Here is a 24,000-nt window from a genome sequence, read left to right on the forward strand (position 1 = left end):
TTTTTTTATATTTATTATTATTACTTTTTTTTCTTTCTTTCTTTTTATTATTATTACTTTTTTTTTTTGTATAAGCGAGTTTCTGCACACGCTTACGATAACATATTCATAGAGGTATATGTCTGTGTCAAGTGTCAAACAAACTCAAGCCCCGCTTAATCTGACAACGATACCTGTTTCTGTAGACGGAATTTTTTGCGTATACGGATTTGTTCACATGCTTCATGTGACATACCTTTTCCGCGTTTCTGCTGGACAGAAGGGTTGTAGAAATGGGAAGGAAGAGGTGATGTAAAAGAAGAATCTTTTATATACAGATAGTGAGAAAATGCAATGTATGTTAGAGGGACCCTAAGTGCTAGTGACGGACATTTTATGGCGATGCGAAGCAACTGTATTTTTTAGACGTTTCCAGCACGAACCGGTAGAGATTGAATGTGGCAGCGACTACTGTAATATCTTTTTAGGTGGAGCCGTCCCTTAGCCAGGGAAAGTTTGTCATTCAATACAGTAAATATTCCAGCAATCGAATAAATAAATTAAAAAGCCAGATTCTGAAATAAATAGATATTCCTCGTCAAATGCAAAGTTTTCAAATGGCCTAATAGCATAGTGAATATCTTTCATGATTTAAAAGACAAAAAAAGAAAGGCTATTGTTGTTAACAATAATAAGCCTTAAATCAGCAAGGTGCAAAATCGGGAATAGAAATAAAATGAATGAGTCAAATTCAACATTCGAATATTCATTGTTTTAATTATATATTCTCAGTGTATTTATTGTTAAATTTTGTTAATTTGACCTGTTACATTCGGATATATGTATCTTTGGTTATTTCATATACCATATTCATACCATTATTTCTTCTTCCTTTTACGTTTTTTAAAGCTTTTTACAATCATTTCCGTTTCAGCGCTGAAAGTCCTCATGGGTCCCAGCGCTTGACCTGCGGGCTAAATTCTATATTCTGTTTTACTCTTTCTTCTTCCGTGTCTTTCATAGTTAGACGTTTCTTTGAAAGCGTGGAAGGCAAATTCACAGCTCGTGGAATTGTTCATTATAACATCTACTTGCTACAGTTTTAGATCTTGGTAATTATCTGTAATTTTTCCCCATTAATATTCAGTCAGTCCTTGGAGATTTCGCCTTTCATTAAAGCAAAGTGTAAAATACCTCGCTTTTCATCAGTTGATCGCCACTCCTTTGAGGCGGTATATTCCATAGGCGTTATACATGATATTTATTCTATACGATTAGAAAGACCAAGAATATATATAATTAGCAATTTTTCTTTATAGAAAAATAATAGAAATGAGATACACAAAATGGTGGAAGACGTTTGTGCTTTATGAAAAAGGGAAACATGCCCTTGTCCATGCACAAAAAATATTGAGGATGATACAGAGCCGTTGCAAAGGCAGTCCCTGTATTTTTTTTTTCTTAATCCCGACCGCTTTAGTGTAGCGCCATTCGTAAATGTGGTAAAACTCTGCGGATCGTTTACGCCTCAGTTGAATGCTTATACGTTTATAGGTAGTCTGCTATAACTTGCATATATATGCGAAGAGATACTCTAGTAAATAATCATGTTCTTGATTAATTTATTTTTATTTTTGATAGGACCGTTGTATTTTTGCTGTTTTAATCGTTCGTTTGCAGTCTGTCACCGTAGCATATGTACTGCAAATTTCTTATGTGTACAAGTTCTCAAGTAAAGGCCTTAGGACGAAACCGATCGTGACTATTTCTGTATTTCTTTTGCTTTATTTTTCCATTTTGTTACTTTACATCTATAGGTGCTTTACACCTAATGAAAGAGAAGGAAAAAATCTATAGGTGCTACTCTATGGAAAGAGAAGGAAAAAAATCGTGGTGCTTTACACCTAATGAAAGAGAAGGAAAAAATCTCTAGGTGCTTTACACCTAATGGAAGAGAAGGAAAAAATCTTTAGGTGCTTTACACCTAATGAAAGGAAGGAAAGAGATTCTTCAATGGCTTTATATTCTAAAATGAGAGCAACATAATTGCTGACACTGTTCGTAAGCTTCCAATATTTGTTTTCGAGAAGCTGTGGTTTCTTCCTGACGTGACCATAAGACCTCGGGATAGGGGACACCTTGTCCTTTTTTATCGTTTAGTGCTCTTGATTGTTGCTGGTACCATAAAATAGTCTCTCTCTCTCTCTCTCTCTCTCTCTCACACACACACATATTTGAGCTACCTGGGACAGTTTTATAGGTTCTCTCTCTCTCTCTCTCTCTCTCTCTCTCTCTCTCTCTCTCTCTCTCTCTCTGAGAAGCTACAAAGGTGACGTCTTGTCCTTCAGGGTGTGTAGAAATTTTATCTTTTTGTTTGTACGAAAAACTGTTTTGTTTGTCATGGTAGGATTACAATTTTCCCAGCAGTTGGTTAACTTTTTTCTTTCAGTTATCCTCTGTGTTTTTAATTTCATATGTTTTATTCTTTATAAGGTAATACATGAGAGCATATCTACGCTGAATTAAAAAAAAAAAAAAAGTACGTTTGCATTCACACGCACTTAGGGTATACTTACAGTACTGTTTTGTGATATTTACATTTGATGCTAATTAACTAGTTCATGCTTCTGTCAGTAAAAATGATTATTTTTTATTTCTTTTGGATTTCTTACTTAATCTGCACAATCATCAGAAGGAGTTTTTCATACTATTTCCACTTATTATTATTATTATTATTATTATTATTATTATTATTATTATTATTATTATTATTATTATTATTATTATTATTATTATTATTATTATTATTATTATTGCTTTTAAATTGTTCTCCATGTATTTCGTCGCCATTATTACTGCTGTAACTAGTTGTCCTCTACGCGTTCATTAGTGTGGCAGTGTCATTAAGAATATTAAAAGACTTGATCCCACCGTCATCACTTTTCCTTTTCTATCAACCAACCTCCACATTCCCTTTCATTAGCATTATATACTTCTTATTCATCATTTAGACGAATGCTAAGCCATGTGTCTAGCGTCATCGCCAGGTCGCAAGAATTATCCTATATGGCGACGCGAGTGTGAGTTTTAGGAGCAATAAAAGTGCCTGTCTCATTATAAAATCCACCGCCTTGTCAGTTACTGCCCGTGTTTTCTTTTCTATCTGATTTGAAAAGCACGATGGACGAATTATTTTATGTATGTATGTATGTATGTATGTATGTATGTATGTATGTATGTATGTATGTATGTATGTCGTCAACTAAGGCCACAGGGAAAATAAAAGAAAGGAGTACCAAGCGCTTTCGTGTGATTTCCAACACATTTTCAAGGTATATAAGTTAGTAAATTATTAAACAGATAACAATGTATTGAAATTCAAGGATAATTAAAAAAACCCATTTCCCTTAATTATGAAAATTTAATCCATTGACTTTAAAAACGAGCAAAAACTGATAAGAAAAAAGCGATGAAGATGATAATTCCATGCTTGTATAGACCAGTAAGAAAATTGCCATTACACAAAAAAAAAAAATGAGACAGCAAATTTAAATAGTAAAAACGGTATTTTTCTAAATAAGAAACTATTCAAATTAATATTTCATGCTTGTATAGACCAGCAAGAAAATTTGCAGTACATCCAAGAATAAAAGAAATAAAATGAGATACAAAAGCTTCCATCATCTCTTGACTCGTTGAACATCGTCAGCTGTCCCGTACGTCAGACAGCTGCCTCTGCTTCTCCTGCTGTTGTGCGAATGTGTTTATTTACAACGCGAAAGCTACTGTGTTTACACAAGGCTTTTGTGTAAGCTCTGCTGGATATGCCAGGAAGGTCATATATGAGGGCTTGAAATAGCTTGACGTTGGATTAACGCACTCCGGTGTCGAATTTACTTTCTATTATTATTATTATTATTATTATTATTATTATTATTATTATTATTATTATTATTATTATTAGTTATTATTATATTATTATTATTATTATTTAGTTATTGTTTATTTATTTTCTGCATTATCATTAGTTGTGCATAATAATTTTTATTATTATATTCTGTCTTAATATTTTTTAATATTGATTTTGGCAAATTATTATTATTATTATTATTATTATTATATTATTATTATTATTATTATTATTATTATTATTATTATTATTATGCCTAATCATTTTTATTATTGTCATTGATGTTATTATCATCATCGTGATTATTACTAAACAAACGTTATCGTTACGTATGATTTAATTTCTAAGATTTTATTAATTGTTGCCTTACGCAGCATCTTCACTACTAATACTACCATTGTATGTTCATTCAAGATTTAAGCTACAAAGCCCATTCATAAAAGAAGTAAATAAATGAATAGAAAACAAATTCAGAAAGTCATAACATTACCCAATCGCCCAGACTTTCATAATCACAAAAATTAAGCCTGTCTCGAACGTAACGTAGCGTAAACAATCTTTCTTTATGAGCGTTACAGAGCAGTGTTTATGCTAAACAGATCAGGGGCGTGACAGCCATATATGGAAACGGCTTTTGCTCGGGATTCAGACAATGCCCCAGGTGCCCTCCTCCCTCCCCCTACAAACGCACATCGAAAGGGTAGGGCATGAAAGCTTTGTTGGCCGCACTCACGGGTATGACAGTGGTGTTATGTTCACGGCTTAGATATGTCTGAGGGCCGTTGTTGTCGGTACGAAGGGAAAGTGGAGTCTTGTTCGGTTTGTATTTATTTGAAATTTCGTATTAATATTTTTTATATATATATAAAGAGGTCTGTAACGGTCGAAGCTCATATTTGGATAGACCATTTATTTCCATATTAAAAGAGCAAGAGACATAGAGATCACATATAAACAAAGGAGTAAGAGACATCGAGATCATATGTATACAAAAACGTCACACACAAATGATATTAAGAATTGCGTCCAAACTACACACAAATGATATTAAGAATTGCGTCCAAACTACACACAAATGATATTAAGAATTGCGTCCAAACTACACACAAATGATATAAGAATTGCGTCCCAAAACTACACACAAATGTATTAAGAATTGCGTCCAAAACTACACACAAATGATATTAAGAATTGCGTCCAAACTACACACAAATGATATTAAGAATTGCGTCCAAACTACACACAAATGATATTAAGAATTGCGTCCAAACTACACAAAAATGATATTAAGAATTGCGTCCAAACTACACAAAAATGATATTAAGAATTGCGTCCAAACTACACACAAATGATATTAAGAATTGCGTCCAAACTAAACACAAATAATATGAAGAATTGTGTCCAAACTAAACGTAAATAATATTAAGAATTGCGTCCAAACTACACATAAATGATATTAAGAATTGCGTCCAAACTAAACGCAAATAATATTAAGAATTGCGTCCAAACTAAACGCAAATAATATGAAGAATTGTGTCCAAAAAATAAACTAAAACGAAAACAAATAAATATGAAGAATTTGTTGTCCAAAACTAAACGTAAATAATATTTAAGAAAATTGCGTCCAAAACAAACGCAAATAATATTAAGAATTGGCGTCCAAACTAAAAACTCAAATAATATTAAGAATTGCGTCCAAACTAAAACGCAAATAATATGAAGAATTGTTGTCCAAAGGTTAAACGTAAACGTCCAAAAATATGAAGAAATTGTGTCCAAACTAAACGCAAATAATTATGAAGAATTAACGTGTTTTTTTTTCCAAAACTAAACGTAAAAAATAAGAATAAATTAAATTGAAATTGCGTCAAAGCAAACGCCAAAATAATATTAAGAATTGCGTCCCAAAGTAAACGCAAATAATATTGGAAGAATTGTGTCCAAATAAAACGCAAATAATATGAAGAATTGTGTCCAAACTAAACGTAAATAATATTAAGAATTCGCGTCCCAAACTAAATGTAAAATAAAAAATAATTAAGAATTGCGTCCAAAGCAAACGCAAATAATATTAAGAATTGCGTCCAAAGTAAACGCAAATAATATGAAGAATTGTGTCCAAACTAAACGTAAATAATATTAAGAATTGCGTCCAAACTAAATGTAAATAATATTAAGAATTGCGTCCAAAGCAAACGCAAATAATATTAAGAATTGCGTCCAAAGTAAACGCAAATAATATGAAGAATTGTGTCCAAACTAAACGCAAATAATAAGGAAATGTGTCCAAAATAAACGTAAAAAATAATTAAGAATTGCGTCCAACTACCAACAAATTGAATTAAAAGTGCGTCCAAACTAACCAAATAATATTGAAAAATTGCGTCCAAACTAAACGTATTAATTTAAGAATTGCGTCCAAAGTAAACGCAAATAATATTAGAATTGCGTCCAAATAAACGCAAATAAATCTTAAAAAAAATTGCGTCCAAAGCAAACGCAAATAATATGAAGAATTGCGTCCAAAGTAAACGCAAATAATATGAAGAATTGTGTCCAAACTAAACGCAAATAATATGAAGAATTGTGTCCAAACTAAACGTAAATAATATTAAGAATTGCGTCCAAACTAAACGCAAATTATATTAAGAATTGCGTCCAAAGTAAACGCAAATAATATTAAGAATTGCGTCCAAAGCAAACGCAAATAATATTAAGAATTGCGTCCAAAGTAAAGGCAAATAATATGAAGAATTGCGTCCAAACTAAACGCAAATAATATGAAGAATTGCGTCTAAACTAAACGCAAATAATATTAAGAATTACGTCCAAACTAAACGCAAATAATATTAAGAGTTGAGTCCAAGCTACACGCACAATACCCATCAGTAAGTATTATCTCCATCTGAGAGGCATTCTCCAAGGTCTTCGGAACCCTGTGGTTTGATCTGGGAAAAGTGAGACACTACTCCGTGAGAAGGAAGTCAGATATAAAATAGGGTGGCATTTATTTCCAACCCGTTCCGAGGGAATTTCGGTGACAGGTAATGTATAGCCCTTGTGAATGTTAGGGAAAAGTGAACGACATTGGAAGGATTTAACCTTTTTTTTTTTCGTTTGAGCGTGAGTGATTGTTACTAGTTTTTGAGTACTGGTTTATTTGGTATTTGAATTGATGTTTGCATGTGATATAGTTCTGTGTGTGTGTGTGTGTCTCTCTCTCTCACACTATATACATATATAATCTATATATATATTATAATATATATATATATATAATATATATATATATAATATAAATCATATAATGTGCATGTATGCATGTGGGTGATTTATATATATATATATATATATATATATATATATATATATATATATATATATATATATATATATATTATATATATATATATATGTATACATACGTATTATATATATATATATATATATATATATATATATATATATATATATATATATACATAAATACTGTACTAAACAAATACAAGTAAAGAAACAGAAAGTAAAAAGTCCGGTGAATAATGCACTTTCAAAATGAAAATTGACTTGCTGACCACGAGCCCTTTGCTCAGTCACGTTAGAATCAATTGCATACGCTGCATACCTTGCATGAGAATCAACCTGCGTGCGTGCGTGCGTTCGTGTGTCCGTGCACTGTGTTCTTAACAGGATTTATCGTCTGGCGTCTCACTGGGAGCGAGACCGTTAAACGCAGGTGATTGCAAACAAAACACGTATTGTCTCTCTCGTCTCGCCAAATGGAACGTTGAGGGTGGGTTGATCGAGAGGTTGGGCGGGACTAGGGGGTTAGCAGGGAGGTTACTAATAAAGAAGTTGAGAAGGGGTTTGCTTACTCCAAGAGTTGCTTTTAAGGGGAGGGTTAGTACAAGCGCTGTGTTGGGTGAGGTTAGGGAAAAGGTTGCTTTCTCAGAGTCTGCTCTGTGGGGTTAGCAGACGGGTTACTGTTAAGAGGTTGTCTGGTGTGGGGGCTAACAGAAGGGTTGCTGCTAAGAGGTTGTCTGTGTTGGGGCTAACAGAAGGGTTGCTGTTGAGGGGTTATGTGGTGTGGGGTTAGGAAGAGTGATGCTGTTAAAAGTAGGAGGGGTTGTGGCTACTGTATTCGAAGGATTATTGTTACTGGTTCAAAAGTATTGGATCGAGTGAGGTCAGAAATAGGTTGCAATGAGATTATGTAGGGTTGCTGTCAATGGCTAGCCTTAGGTGCACGGATGGGTGCTGTTAGCGAAGGGTTGTCGGTAGGGTTTCGGGATAAGGTTTATATGAACGAACCTGCAGGGATTGGACGTCGTAATTAAAGGCCGATTCTAAAGGTTTTGGTTAATAATTGCTAATTAAGATGTTTTTGACGGAGTTGGTTAACAAAAGGTTGCTGAGAAAAAGCCGGTGAAAGTGGGTTTAGCGAGCGAAAAGGGTTTTGTTGCTGTTGAGTAAAGGGGGGGGGGGGGTAGAAGGTGAAGGAATTTGCCCCAAGTACTACCAGAGCCCCTTCGGAATCTCTCCCAGCCACCCACAGAGCTCTCGAAGGCTCCACTAATGGGTTTCAAGTGCTATGATGATGGACAGGGGAAGGTCGAGAGATAAATTTGCTTTTATTAGTCAAAAATTCTTCATTCTAGTTTATTTTATGGTCCAGTTTTTTCTTGTTCCTATTCTAATATTTTTTTTTATTCCCATGATATATTTTTTTCTTATTCCCATTCTAACATTTTCTGTTGTTTCTTTTTTCGTTTTATTCCCATGATCCATTTTTTCTTGTTTATATTCTAATATTTTCTGTTTATTATAATATATATATATATATATATATATATATATATATATCGAAGGCATGCATGCATATATAAATATATGTATGTATATGTATATATATATATATATATATATATATATATATATATATATATATATATATATATATATATATATATATGTGTGTGTGTGTGTGTGTGTGTGTGTGTGTGTGTGTGTATGTGTAAAACTGACGTACACCAGTTTATAATTTGTGCATTTCCACCGCTTGCACATCATCCAAAAACCTGCCTGTGATCCATGGTGAGTCACTCGCCCCATCAGTCATTCATGTCGCCGTTCACTAATTGATTCTCCTTAAGGAATTTATTCAAGGCGAAGTGGGCGAGGAGGTCCTGGGACCTGGCTCACCTGTCTCTGTCTGCCAGGTGGTGTTGGTGGTCGTTTGGAGAAGGCACCAAGATTCCCAGGAGTGCAACTACCCGGTGCATGGAATGGGTATTAAGGAGGTAGCAATTGGCGGAGTCGACCTTGAGAGCTCAGCCCAGCTTTTGCATTTTTAATTCTGGCTCGCTTTGCTGAGATCCGCCACAGATAGGTGATGATGCTCTTTTCGTCTGATTCTCAGGGTGATGATAAAGTATCGAGTAGAGGTCGACTTTGAGTTCGTAATAGATAGATAGATATATAGATAGAGAGATAGATAGGTAGATAGATTTCCGACCATATAAATACAACTGTTCTATAATTACATAAAATTCAGAATTACAATATTTTCATATTTTACGAAAGATAATACTTTTCGGTTCAGTTATTGTAAAAAAATAAAATTACATTCAAAACGAATTTGTAAAACTTGGATGCACTTTGGAATATGTGGAAAAAATGACATGAAAAACTTGACATTTTTTCATTACTACTCAAAACCTAAAATTTTTTGTTTTTCACTTCAACTCATCAACTCATTATTAATTCTTTATCTCTCATTTGTCCCTTTCATGTTATTATTATGAATGTGAAATGATATAAAGCCCTCTATTTTTTTGATTCAGTTTCCTCTCACAGTCCATTTATGGAATGCCTTCGATACTTTCCTTTTGTATATCTGTAACAATTTAATATTCGTTGCTTGCGTGCGTACTCATTTATAAGTTGCGTGCTGGTGATTGTTCACAGGACGTGTTCAAGGAAAATTTTTGCTGGAAGGGAGTGTTTAGTCTGCTCTTATCTCTAGTATTACAACTATTATTGACCGTCGTCACAGAAGAAAGTGGATCATAACTTTGATCTAGAAATCTCTTCTCGTCTTTTTGTACATTTCTCCACCGTATAGGTGTATATATATATATATATATATATATATATATATATATATATATATATATATATATATATATATATATATATATATCAAGTATAAAAGGCTCATTTTATTTGAGACGTATCCTGTTTTAACAGAAGAATATATATATATATATATATATATATTATATATATATATATATATATATATATATAATATATATATATATATATATATATATATATATATATATATATATTATATATATATATATATATTGTGTATGTCTACCATTCTGATGATTTACTTTGTTTATTTCATATCCCCTTATTTATTCGTGTGTTTTACATAACCCTCATAGCTATCTTATTTTTCTTGTACCTAGTCTTTTCCTCACTCATAACAGGCACACTTATCGCGCGAGAACTCAAGACTTTCTGCTTTGTTTATCCCTCCTCTTGAGCTGTATTTAATGCAAAAATACAGGCACACAATATACCAGGCGCTCGAGAAACGGTTAAAAACGCGACATCTTGGTGGCCGACAGATGGAGCAACACAAAGCAGGTTAGGACCTCAAGTGGGACCTCATCTTAACAAGCGTCCTCAACTCCGGGTTCAGAAAGAACTGCTTTAGCAGTTGAAACGCCCAAGGCGAAGAGGAGGACACTTTACTTCTCACGGTGACGAGAGAGAGAGAGAGAGAGAGGAGAGAGAGAGAGAGAGAGAGAGAGAGAGAGAGAGAGATTTTCCAACCCAAGGCATCAGAAGGATGTATTTCAACATCTTTTATACTTTCTTTGTGTGTGTGTGTGTGTGTGTGTGTGAGAGAGAGAGAGAGAGAGAGAGAGAGAGAGAGAGAGAGAGAGAGAGAGAGAGAGAGATTCCAACCGAAGGCACCAAAAATGATTCATTTCAGCATCATCTTTGCCTTTTCCATTTTGAGAGAGAGAGAGAGAGAGAGAGAGAGAGAGAGAGAGAGAGAATTTTCCAACCGAAGTCATCAAAAGTCATTTATTTCAGCATCATCTTTGCTTTATTCATTTAGAGAGAGAGAGAGAGAGAGAGAGAGAGAGAGAGAGAGAGAGAGAGAGATTGAACTGGGAGTAGCAACCTTGAACCTATATACCTGAAGAAATCCCTTTGAGCGAATCGATTATTAGCCTGCCTATGATTCGTGAGGCCTATGTTATGATGGACCATAATTATCCCTAATAAATGCACCCTAATATCGGCCTTGTTCTGCCCCTGCTCCAGCTGCCACCCTTTGAGTGATGGATTTGTTTCTACGCCCTGTTGGAGATTCTACCTTCCGATGTTTTCTTTGTTTTTCTCGGTATTTCTTCCCATTCTTGTCATTATCCCTGTTTCGAAAGTTTATCTGATTTCATTGACTTTCATTCATAACGGCCACCCCGTATAAAAACGGGTTAAAGCTGGGGAGTAGAAGATTGGCTTTCAGAATGATTAAAGCTTGTCTCTTCTTGCCAGCTGTTATAAGCTATTATGATAAAGACAGATAACGTTAAAGAAAGATCGAAATAATTTTTTTTATTTACTGTTGGATTTAACCAGTTTCTTGGCAGGTTATGAAATTTTTCAGTAAATGTTATTTTCCTCTTTTCTTATTATTTCATCAGGCATTCATATTGTTCGTCTGTTTCCCTTCTCTGTTCTCTTCTTTTCGAAACTTTTCGCAGAGCTCCAGCCTCCTTACTTTATTATTGTGGAGCAAGATCACAGAGGCCATAGACTTGAAATTCAGGCATCGAAAGAATATGGCGTCTGTTTCATGAGAAAATCAATATGACCGTAGATGTTTTCATCAATATTAACAACTATAATCATATGGATGAGTTATTGAATCATAAACTCGGTTTAATTTTCAATCTTTTTGTTTTAGTTGGCAAGAACCTATAATTTTCTGGGTAAAGGGATGATTCAGTTGTTAATGTCAGGCTCAGGATTCATAGCCCGTAAAAACCACGCAACAAAATCTTGGAGATTAGGAAGACACACAGACTTTCCATATATTATATATATACATTGTGTTTTCCTGTACGTATAACAAATGAAAAGGAACTCAGGTGGTCATAGACATACGTAATCTTGTGAGCCTGTTTTATGGATCTGCGGAAATTATTTTATGAATCAATTAGTTTTATGGAAGGGGTTCAATTTGTGACCCATTTTTTTTTATTGTGGTTATATCCCAAGACCGTCTTTATATAAAGTCATCATCGCTGGGTATCCTCTTGCTTTTTTTATTTGTGATTTTTTTTTACCTATTCAATATTTTACCAAGAAGTATAGAAGTCTATCTTCGCCACATAGAGACCTGCTGTATGGATAGGTTTTTGGTATCAGTTATGTAGAGATATAGTAGATGGATAGTTATATATAGATTAAGAGAGGAACACAGTAAGACGGAGAAAAAGAGAAATCTTACCTGTCGATATAGTACCTGTAGATTGGTCCCACCCGGGCGAGGTTGGGGGGAGGGGGTGTCTTCCCTCGTCGAGGGCCTCCCGTATCTGGATTCGGACGTTATTTGTACGAGTTATGAGACAGAGAAAGTAAAGACTCTTTGCAAGAGTTTTCAGAGCAGGGAGAAACGAGAAACAAACACACTGCCTTCAAGCTCACCACTCGACTTGGGAAGGTTAATTTTGAATTCTCCCTCAACGACCGTATAAATCCTTTATTATGGAAGGTTCATTTATATTCATTGGGTGCTAATGAAATTCCCATGAAATATGAATTTAATAAAAAAAAAAGGCCATGAACAAATATTGCTTTAGTTTCTTACCATAGTATTCTGGTTGTTTAGAATTTCTTATCTGTTTGTTGTATGTCACTTTAGTAAAATGTTTCATTATAAGGATTATTTTTTTTTTTTGCTGTTATGCCGGAAGTGATGTCACTTTAGACCTGTAACTTAGCCACTCATGTTACTTTTGAGCGATTTAATTCTATTGGATTCATTTCAGTTTTCCGTTGGGTTTCCTGCTTTTCTCATAATATGCTACATCTCTATTTTCTTTGTATTTTTTGTTTTGTGTAGAACGTTTGCGTTAGGTTTATCCTTTATATTTGCAGAACTCATTATGGTCTTTATTGTCCGTCGATACGATAAGTATTTGAAGTATAGGGTGCTAAGAAAAACTTCAAGAACCCGACAGCAAAATGGAGCGTGAGTTTTTATCTCTTGGCACATTCAGCCTTTGGAAAAATAAATCTTAATGAAACCTCTCTTAACACAAGGCTATAACTTAATCGAACAGTTGTGTTAAAGTAGTCAAGAAAGGAAAAAGAGGACCCTTTAGAAGCAAGAGCGTGTGCTGGCTGGCACAAGGCCATAACTCAATCGAACAACAGTCAGAAATAACTCACCGTTTCAAAGCCTATACAATCCTTAACATTCAGCCTAAGAAGCCTGGTATCTGTTGCATATGTATTTCGGGGAAGTTCGCTACATGATAAAGGGCATATAAGGCTGGAACCCCAATAAACACCCCCAACATTCGACAGACCTCCACGCCCATATATAGTCCAACCTTTGGGCCTAGACTCCCTCCCTAGGGCCAGACCGCAGACGGACCTTCTTCGTTTTGGCCTAAGCAACTGGCGGCTACCTGACTTACCCCCCGAAACATGATGCTGTTCCACGAAACGAAGATGAAGGAGGGTGATTGTACGAGGAGGAGAAGAACTACTTTCAAGGGCGTGAAGATAACGAACTTCTTCTTCCCGTAAATGAAGTTCTGAGTTTTTGGCAATATCTTTTCTTTCATTGTTGAAAATACCTGGCTTGCTGCTCCCAACTAACTGAAAGATAATGAAAAGATGATACTAACATTCGCCGAAAACAAAAACGAAAAATATTTTCTTATTGAGAGTTTATATGTAAGAGAAGTCGAGGCTTTTTGGAATTAAGCGTTTATCTTCTCTCTTGCCGTTTTTTTTTTATATCAAAGAAATGATTCCGACAGATGAAGAGATGCCATTGGAACGAAATCCTTGCAGCATCCACTGTTTAATTTACAGGTTGAATGCTAATTGTCATTTCTTGTATTCTGAGCTTCTTGAAAACATGCAATTCAGAAATATTACATTTAGATTTTATTTTCTGCCTGGTAATTTTAGCCAACTGCCTGTCCCTGTCTCTGACAGTCCACTGTAATGATATTCCGAAATTCCCAGATAACATCTGGCGTAATTAGGCACCTCCCAAATAGAGCGAAGACGGTGATCTGTAGACGAGACAAGACAGGACTCCTGTCTCTTTTTTTTTCTCTCTCTCTCTTTCTCTCCAATGTTCTTTAAGATGTCCCTGTCTAAAAGAGCTCCCTAATAAAGCCTGCTTCCCAGCGCCCCTATCCTTTAAAAGCCATTGGCTGTCCTTGGTGTCATATCTCCCCGTTCTTTGTGGCGTTGCAAAGTTTGGCGTCTTTGAACTCCTTGTTATTTGCAAGGTTAGTTGAACTAATGATTTCGCAATGCTGCGTTCTGTCGGCTTTTAAGTGCTCAGTAGACTGGTCTGAGAGAATATGGTTCCCACTTTCAAAGGACAATCCATATTTTAATTTTTTTTATTGGCGATGAACATCCCGATATACCTGTGCATATCTAATGGATATCCATTAGACATCCATTAGATGCCAATTGCGCTTTAGTGATGGGTAACAGAGTGAATTATATGATGTGCCATGGAATAGGTAAAGTTTTGGATAATTCACTTTGACAGGGAAGAAATCAAGAAAACTGGTGAAAAGTAAGGAGTTATCAACATAAACTTTGCAAAAGGATAACTAACAAGCGTTGAAGTCGTGCGTTCGTTGTACTGTAACCGTTTAACGTATTTGTATACACACACACACACACACACACACACACACACACACACACACACACACACACACACTAGAGACAGTTTAGAATGATTCATATGGCCAAAGTTGAAATTATGGCAGTAAGTAAACGTCAATCATGGTTCATAAATTTGGCTCCTACGGCCTGTTCATATATTTAGTGTAATGTCAGTGAAATGGGCCTTCGGCATTTGTCATCACAGCTGCCACACAGGTTGGATTTCTTTATCGTATCGTCGTTGGGTTATTTGCAGTTTTCTGCTCCAGGTTGATATTCTTGAATTGATATGTCGTTAGCCTAGTTAATCCAGATATATTTTCCTTGATATGATGTTGATAACCAAACGCGTAACAATTTTTCATTTAAAGATAGATTTTTTAATTTGTATCCCTTTAATGGCAACACGACTGTTACATATGATAATTTAGTAGAAAAATATAAATGCATTATTATTAATCCTAATGCCTGTTGTTAATTTGCATATGCCGTCGATTATATTAGAGAAATGTTGTCTTGCATCACACTAAGAACTTTTTTTTTTTTTTTTTTTTTTTTAGTAATGAAAAGAATTCACAAGATATGGCTGTTGCCATTACCCCAGTTTGGTATGCATGAAAAACGGAGAAAAAAAAATCCAGCCTCGCTATTCATACCAAAGATCCATTATGCTGTTCTTCTAACGAATTCCAACGTCTTTGCACACGCGAGTAGCATACTTGATTGAGTGATGCAGTCCCAGAAATTGACACATGAAAAAACATACCACGTCCAGAATTCCCCGAGGCTGCTTGCCTCCTTAAGGACCATCAACCGATGTTTTGATTTGATTGATACAATAGGGTGTAGGAAGGAAAGCTCCTTATAGGTAAAGTTGGATAATTTTTGGGGTGCTCTATTTGAAGTTCATTTGTTTTTTCGTTTTTCTGTGTAGCCTTCATCGTAACCATAAAAGAAGTCACTGATGCACAACGTGACATCGTTCTAATAATCTGGATGCAAGTTCGAATCCCGCTACGGACGTCAGCATGTCTTCATCTTCTTACATTTGGATCTAAGGCTTTATAGTGACAAGCGTCTCTGGAAAGTTTAAAGAATTCGAAGAGTTGAGAGGGCATTTTTTATTATTACGATTACACACGGGTCTAGTAATAGGTGACTAGCATATATATATATATGTATATATATATATATATATATATATATATATCTATATATATATATATATATATATGTATATTTTATATATGTGTGTGTGTGTATAGATATATATACATATTGGCTATACACACGCATAATAATAATAATTATAATTGTATAGTACCGTGAGACCAGTTTTCTTTGAGTATCCCCTGTCACTTTCGCGCCGACAGGCACCACAAAAAAAAAAAGAAAAAAAAAACGTGACAAAAAACGGGTGAGGGCGTTATCCAACCAACTACTCTTTTTTCTTGCCCTAACTATAGAGTTAAGCTATGAGCATGTCGGGAGCATCATTTGCATCGGGACGGAGATGAGTGAAGCTTTCGTGATCGAATGCTGGCAGGTAGCGTGGTAGGGGGCCAAGAATGTTGACAGATTGGGTCTCTCGTTGGAAGACAGCGCCGGAGGGCAAAGAAATTATCTAGTACAGTGTGAAGTAGACCAGTAAAGTTTTATTTTCTACTTATTATCAGAAGAATGTATGAAACAGACAAAAGAATCATGCTCACACGCACACACCCATATATATATATATATATATATATATATATATATATATATATATATATATGTATGTGTGTGTGTGTGTGTGAGAGTGTGCTTGCTCCCCGTTTGTGTACACAAGTGTGTACGCGCGCGCACATGTAATAATTCCCCGCCTTCTGAGGCCACTCGGTTTAAGAAACATAACGTAATAGTCTTGGTATGGGCGACATACACATATGAATGAAGGTAAACACTCTCGAAGATAACTACAGCGCCGGAATTTGAGCATTCCAATCCATTCCAACCTTGCCTCTTCTTAGTTCTTTTATATATGACTGAGATCTTTTATATATGCCTGAGAATGCTAATGCTTCCATGCATGTGTGCTTATGATTGTGAGAACATGAACGCGGATAAGAACCTGCAAAATTTACTCGTAGATTTACGTGAACTTTACATTTAGGAATTACAGGATATTATCCGCTTGTGGAAAGGGAGAATGTGCGCTAATTATACATTCATGTATGCAAATTGAACAAACAGAGACACGGCGTCGCGATAATTTCCAAATTAAGGACCCAGAAGGAGTAGTAACGTCGTGACCGTTGCTTAGCATTTCAAATGGGGAACCAGCCCATTGTGACGGGCGAAGAATAACACTGTAATACACGAATACGTTATGCAGTCTGTATCTTAAACGGTCTGAAAACCACCGCCTCGCAACACAAAAGGACATGAATACGTTATGGATTTAGTAAAAAAATAAAAAAATAAAAAAAAGAATAAAAGAAAAAAATATAAACTGAGGTCATATATAAATCATTGTAAGGAGGTCCTCGATCCCCTTTTACGGGAATCCGCTGACAGTCCCCATAGATGTAAGGGAGCGGAGACCTGTAATCGGGTCTTTTGTTAGCCGACGCTCCACCGGCCACGGTCAACTGCCCCCGCCCCCGCCGCAGCAGCCGCAGCCGATGTTTAGCCATATATCATCCGTCCGCCACTTTGGGCATCCGGACGGCGTCGATAATGGTGCTAAAAAGTCTATGGTTATGCACGCGCTGTTTACATATTCATGGCAGCTTTCTCACCTGGTTCTTTGAGGCGGCGGTAATAATCTCGTTTACGGGAGACCGCTCGACTCGACAACCGCCGTCTCGCCGCCCAGGTATGGGCCAAAGACGGTAGTCTTATAGTCTTGGTTGGTCCTGCCGCCCCTGCTCGTATATCCCTCGGTGTAGGATTCAGAATCCTCGGGTAATACTATAGTAGATTCACATCAACTATGCATTTGATATCCAGGCTAGTCCCTTACGATACTCCTGATTGGCTTTTGATAAGCCAATCACAGGGCTGGAAAAACTCAGTCTCTCTCGAGAGTTCACATGGGTAAGATCTACTTTCCACCTCTCCTGAGGGATACGTCTTTCAAAAGTATCGTTCGGGAGAGGTGGAACACACATCCTGCCTATGTGAACTCTCTCGAGAGACTGAAAGTTTCCAGCCCTGTGATTGGCTCATCTACAGCCAATCAGGAGCATCATAAGGGACTGACCTAGACATCAAATGCACCGGTGATGTGAATCTACTATAGTACTTATTGTATACTTTTGAACGAGGTCTACTTGTATATGCATGAAGGGATCGTGAAAGAGAGGTTTGGTAGAGATTATTATCTTTTTTTTTTTTCCAGAAGCCTCCCTTTCATCTGGGAAACTGCTTATTAGGGGAAAAATTCATATATGAGTTCTCACGTCTATGCTTACATTTCTATTCAATGCTTTAATCATTGATCTAATGTATACAGATTGAATCCCTTTCTTGGTAGATTCCTTTTTGATCTGAAAAAATACTGTGGAGAATGTAGGAGCAGATTGGTCATAATTTCAGGCGTAATTTGAGTTTTTGGCGGTAACAAATGAGGTATTCCTTTATTTATTTATTTTATTTTATTTATTTATTTATTTATTTATTAGTTATTTTTTTCCAGTAACAAATCAGTTATGCTTAGGTTTCTTTCGTATTACCAAATCAGTGAAACTTGAGTTTCTGTTGTTCTAAAATTAAATATTATCGCCTGTTAATTGAAATACTAAAACCATATCTTGTGGGTTTCTTAGTCACTACCAAGTTGAATCTTGGGTTTGTTATCCAGACCCAAATTAGATATTCTTCGGTTTCTTTTGTTGTACCGAACTTAACACACTTTTCTGTTCTTTTGCAGATTAATTGCACAGTATGCTCAAGTGGACTCTGCGAAATTCCACTGATGCTCCAACGCCCCCTTTGCCCGATGTCCGATACCAAGTCAGACGTGCCGAAGTCAAGCTCAACCTCAAGGATTCGAACAAGTGCTGGTTAGAAACACAGGTATGAAATAAAGACTTTGTTTTCAGACTTGTATATATATATATATATATATATATATATATATATATATATATATATATATATATATATATATATATATATATATATATATATACACATACATACATACATACATTCATACATTCATACATACATACATATATACTTACATACATGTAACACACGCACACACACACACGTATAATGTTTGTGTGTACATTATGCAAATAGGTGTAACTGTACAACGCGAATCATCTTAATACTTATGTTTTCTTAACCATTTAGCTGTTAATACATTTTTATCGGTGGTTTTATACTAATATTAATGCTATGCCTGTGAAAAATCATGAGAATCAATGAAAATGGATGCCATTTGAATTAAAATCACACAGTAGCTACTTTAAACAAAATGTTTTGAGATGAAAATTTGAACTATTTCTCTGCACTCTTATTATTTCCAGGCTTCCTTGTGTCTTAATAACGTATTAATGATGTGTTTTCTTTGTCAGTAATTATTATGTGTATAAGAAAACCGCCTATAAAAACATGTGTGTGAAAATATCGTAAACCCGTCTTACCGACAGGTCAAAGTCGCCCAGGTTAGATCTACCTCAAAAATAGCTGGAACTGCCAAAGAAAACGAGGTCTTGCTGGCCAGAGAAAATGGGAAATTATTTCAAGAGAAGGAGAACGAGTCCATTTTCAGAAGGCTGATCTCTCCCTCCCACTCGTACGCAGACGACGATAAGAAGAGAAAAAGACATCACAAGCATTACAGGTATGGTTTTCACAGTTAAGCTCATTTATATTTAGGCAAATTTTACTTAAATATATTATTTGTTATACTATTCTGGCACTGTTCATGCACGTCTACATCCTTGTACGATTTTATCGGCTGGGAAAAAATAGTCTATTTTGTAACACGTAATATTTGTTTTTATTTCATTTCTTTTAACTTATGAAGAACATTCTGATGTATTTCTGTAACATTCATCTGTTATCTTCGTTATTCGAACGTGAAATGAAAGTTGAAATAGGTGATTCGGACTACGTATGAATTTTATAAATTTTGCCCTACAGTTAGCTTTATAGTTCATTGGTAGCTAAGATATTATACAGTGCATTGATTTTAGTTTTATGTAAAGATTTAACTGTAAACTTTAATAAGTATATTGTGGCTGTCTATTAATAATAAATATCGTTTAAAATGCCATTTTTTTATATTTTAATTATGGACTGACCTGTCCCTGTAATGTGAAAAACCTCACACACGAGTTATTTGCTTATATATTTACTAATGTTCAGATGATGTTGGTTTTAGTGACTAAGTTTAATGTCTTTTAATTTTTTTATAGGAATAATTAGTAAATTGAATTATCTTTACTTTATTATTTTAAGTTTTATATTCCTTTTCCATAATTATATCGTATTTTGTTATATTAAAATATTATTATTATTATTATTATTATTATTATTATTATTATTATTATTATTATTATTATTATTATTATTATTATTGGATCTCTTGAATTCAGAATTGCCAGAACAAATTATTCATTCCATGAAGCCTTACACGTGGATCTCTCTCTCTCATTTCCAAAACATCCCGTTCTCTCTCTCTCTCTCTCTCTCTCTCTCTCTCTCTCTCTCTCTCTCTCAGCCTCTCTCTCTCTCTCTCTCTCATTCATTTCCAAAACATCCCGTTCCCCTTTCAGAAACAGCTCCTGCAGATGCAACCCGTTGGACCCACTGCGCCTCTTCTCTGGCGAGGTGACCGACAGCGATACCGGCAGTGTGTACATGCGGCTGGAGCACACGCCCGTCGCCCTCCAGCCCCGCCCTCAGGTGGTTGCCACGACGGGGCCCCACGACCCGAGACGGAAGCCCCTCTGTGATATCTCCAACGGCGACTACAGCGACCTTCGGAAGCATCTGCAGTGCATCTCCTCCCCCTCTGCGTCCTCCTCTCACCTCCACCATCATCACCATCACCTTCATCACCATCCTCATCCCCAAGAGCTGCCTCAGTACCTGCAGAAGTTCGCCGCCCCTCCTCACGCCCACGGCCATGGCAGGCACTACAGCGGTCATTTTCAGGTTGGTTGACGGAGGGTCACGCGGTATTATTATTATTATTATTATTATTATTATTATTATTATTATTATTATTATTATTATTATTATTATTTTGGTGGAAGACCCTCCTTTAGGCAAATGATGTTAAAGAGAGTGGCAGAATTAAGCGAGTTGATTTTATATATTGTTTTTTTCTATTTTTCTTACAATTCTCTTCTCAGGTTCAGCGATGTTTCTGAGTAACTGGCCAATATTCATATTTTTTTTTTAATTTTTAGAAATTCTCAATATTATTATTATTATTATTATTATTATTATTATTATTATTATTATTATTATTATTATTATTATTATTATTATTATTATTATTATTTTGTTGTTGATACTGTTATTGTTGTTAATCACTTATCAGCAAACCAGTTATTTATTCCATTATTATTTGGTAACTAAAATATTTTTCCAGATGTTGATATTATTTTTTCTTAGCCACCTCCCTGAATCACTATGTTTATTTATTTATTTTTATTTTCTTGAAGCCTTAGAGAGATGCAATAAGTCTTGGGACTTTTTTTAAGCGCAGCAATATGCTGTATTGCAAAAACCACCTTTGCCTTAACATGTTTTAGGTCATTTCTGACTTATGAAATACTAACTAACTTCGGTATAGTCATGTGATTCGAATTTACTTATGTTTAGAGTTATGTTTTTTCAGTAACCCAGTGTTAAAATCTTCGGTTAATACTCATAATATTTTGGGAAACAGCTTACTTTTGACATCATTCAGTATGTAATGTATACATCAACATTTCTGCTTATGCATCTGTTCATCTCCAGAATTTTTTTCTCGGAAATATCAGTCAATATTTGTTCCTTTTTTTATCGTACATATTTGCGGTATCATTTCATTCTTTAAATATTTATAATGATATTTTCATTCACAAGAGCTCAGATCAAGGTGCATTTGATTACAAACCCTAACATTTGATTTTTAAACCGATATTTTCTTGTGGTTTCCCAAGTTGCAATGAAAAAGTTTTGCCTAATGAAGATTAATTGCATCTTACCCTGGTCTCCATTTACTCAAGTTTCCCGGAAAACCCCCAATTGACGTAAACAGCGAAATAACGTAATTTAACACAGAGAGAAAGCTTACCATGATTGTTAAATTTCCTCAAATCTTTAAATAGCTTTTATTGAGATTTTACTTAACATTTCTTAAATGTATAATTTCTATTTTTCACGTGTTTCAGTGAAGTTTAAATCTTTATTTAAGCATTTCGTTCTTATTATTATTATTATTATTATTATTATTATTATTATTATTATTATTATTATTATTATTATTATTATTATTTTTTTTTTTTTTTTTTTTTTTTTGCTCTATCACAGTCCTCCAATTCGACTGGGTGGTATTTATAGTGTGGGGTTCCGGGTTGCATCCTGCCTCCTTAGGAGTCCATCACTTTTCTTACTATGTGTGCCGTTTCTAGGATCACACTCTTCTGCATGAGACCTGGAGCTACTTCAGCCTCTAGCTTTTCTAGATTCCTTTTCAGGGATCTTGGGATCGTGCCTAGTGCTCCTATGATTATGGGTACGATTTCCACTGGCATATCCCATATCCTTCTTATTTCTATTTTCAGATCTTGATACTTATCCATTTTTTTCCCTCTCTTTCTCTTCAACTCTGGTGTCCCATGGTATTGCGACATCAATGAGTGATACTTTCTTCTTGACTTTGTCAATCAACGTCACGTCTGGTCTATTTGCACGTATCACCCTATCCGTTCTGATACCATAGTCCCAGAGGATCTTTGCCTGATCGTTTTCTATCACTCCCTCAGGTTGGTGCTCGTACCACTTATTACTGCAAGGTAGCTGATGTTTCTTGCACAGGCTCCAGTGGAGGGCTTTTGCCACTGAATCATGCCTCTTTTTGTACTGGTTCTGTGCAAGTGCCGGGCATTCACTTGCTATGTGGTTTATGGTTTCATTTTTCGTATTGCACTTCCTACATATGGAGAGATGTTATTTCCGTCTATCGTACTTTGAATATATCTGGTTCTTAGGGCCTGATCTTGTCCGCTGTTATCATTCCTTCAGTTTCCTTCTTTAGCTCTCCCTCTGTAGCCATTGCCAATTGTCATCGCTGGCTAGTTCTTTAGTTTGTCTCATGTATTGTCCGTGCATTGGTTTGTTGTGCCAGTCCTCTGTTCTTTCTGTCTTTCTCCTGTCTCTGTATATTTCTGGGTCTTCGTCTACTTTTATTAGTCCTTCTTCCCATGCACTCTTTAGCCACTCGTCTTCACTGGTTTTCAGATATTGCCCCAGTGCTCTGTTTTCAATGTTGACGCAGTCCTCTATACTTAGTAGTCCTCTCCCTCCTTCCTTTCGTGTTATGTATAGTCTGTCCGTATTTGCTCTTGGGTGTAGTGCTTTGTGTATTGTCATTTGTTTCCTGGTTTTCTGATCTATGCTGCGGAGTTCTGCCTTCGTCCATTCCACTATTCCTGCGCTGTATCTGATTACTGGCACTGCCCATGTGTTTATGGCTTTTATCATATTTCCGGCGTTGAGTTTTGACTTGAGTATCGCCTTGAGTCTCTGCATATATTCTTTCCTGATCGTGTCCTTCATCTCTTGGTGTTTTATATCTCCTCCTTCCATTATTCCCAGGTATTTGTATCCTGTCTCATCTATGTGTTTGATGTTGCTTATTACCACTGGTAGCTTTATCCCTTCAGTTCTCGTTACTTTTTGCCTTTTTGTATGTTGACTAAGGCGCATTTTTCTATTCCAAACTCCATCCTGATGTCCCCAGATACAATCCTTACAGTCTGGATTAGGGTATCTATTTCCTTGATGCTCTTACCATACAGCTTGATGTCGTCCATGAACATCAGATGGTTGATTTTGTTGCCTCTTTTCTTGAGTTGGTACCCGGCATCCATCTTCTGTAGTACTTTTGTCATGGGAATCATGGCTACTACGAAGAGTAGTGGGGACAGTGAGTC

General features: G+C 35.6%; 1 protein-coding gene across 1 annotated transcript in view; it reads left to right on the forward strand.

Moving 5' to 3' along the window:
- The window catches only part of LOC135212112 (uncharacterized), a 500,342-nt gene that overhangs the window by 120,727 nt on the left and 355,615 nt on the right, over positions 1–24,000 (forward strand). Inside the window, exons 2-4 of the mRNA XM_064245510.1 lie at positions 18,765–18,910; positions 19,495–19,688; positions 20,626–21,007. Coding sequence (XP_064101580.1) covers positions 18,779–18,910; positions 19,495–19,688; positions 20,626–21,007 — 708 coding nt within the window. The 5' untranslated portion in view covers positions 18,765–18,778. The remainder of the gene's footprint in view (positions 1–18,764; positions 18,911–19,494; positions 19,689–20,625; positions 21,008–24,000) is intronic.

The sequence above is a fragment of the Macrobrachium nipponense genome, chromosome 19, assembly GCF_015104395.2.
Source record: "Macrobrachium nipponense isolate FS-2020 chromosome 19, ASM1510439v2, whole genome shotgun sequence".
Taxonomy (NCBI): Eukaryota; Metazoa; Arthropoda; class Malacostraca; order Decapoda; family Palaemonidae; genus Macrobrachium; species Macrobrachium nipponense.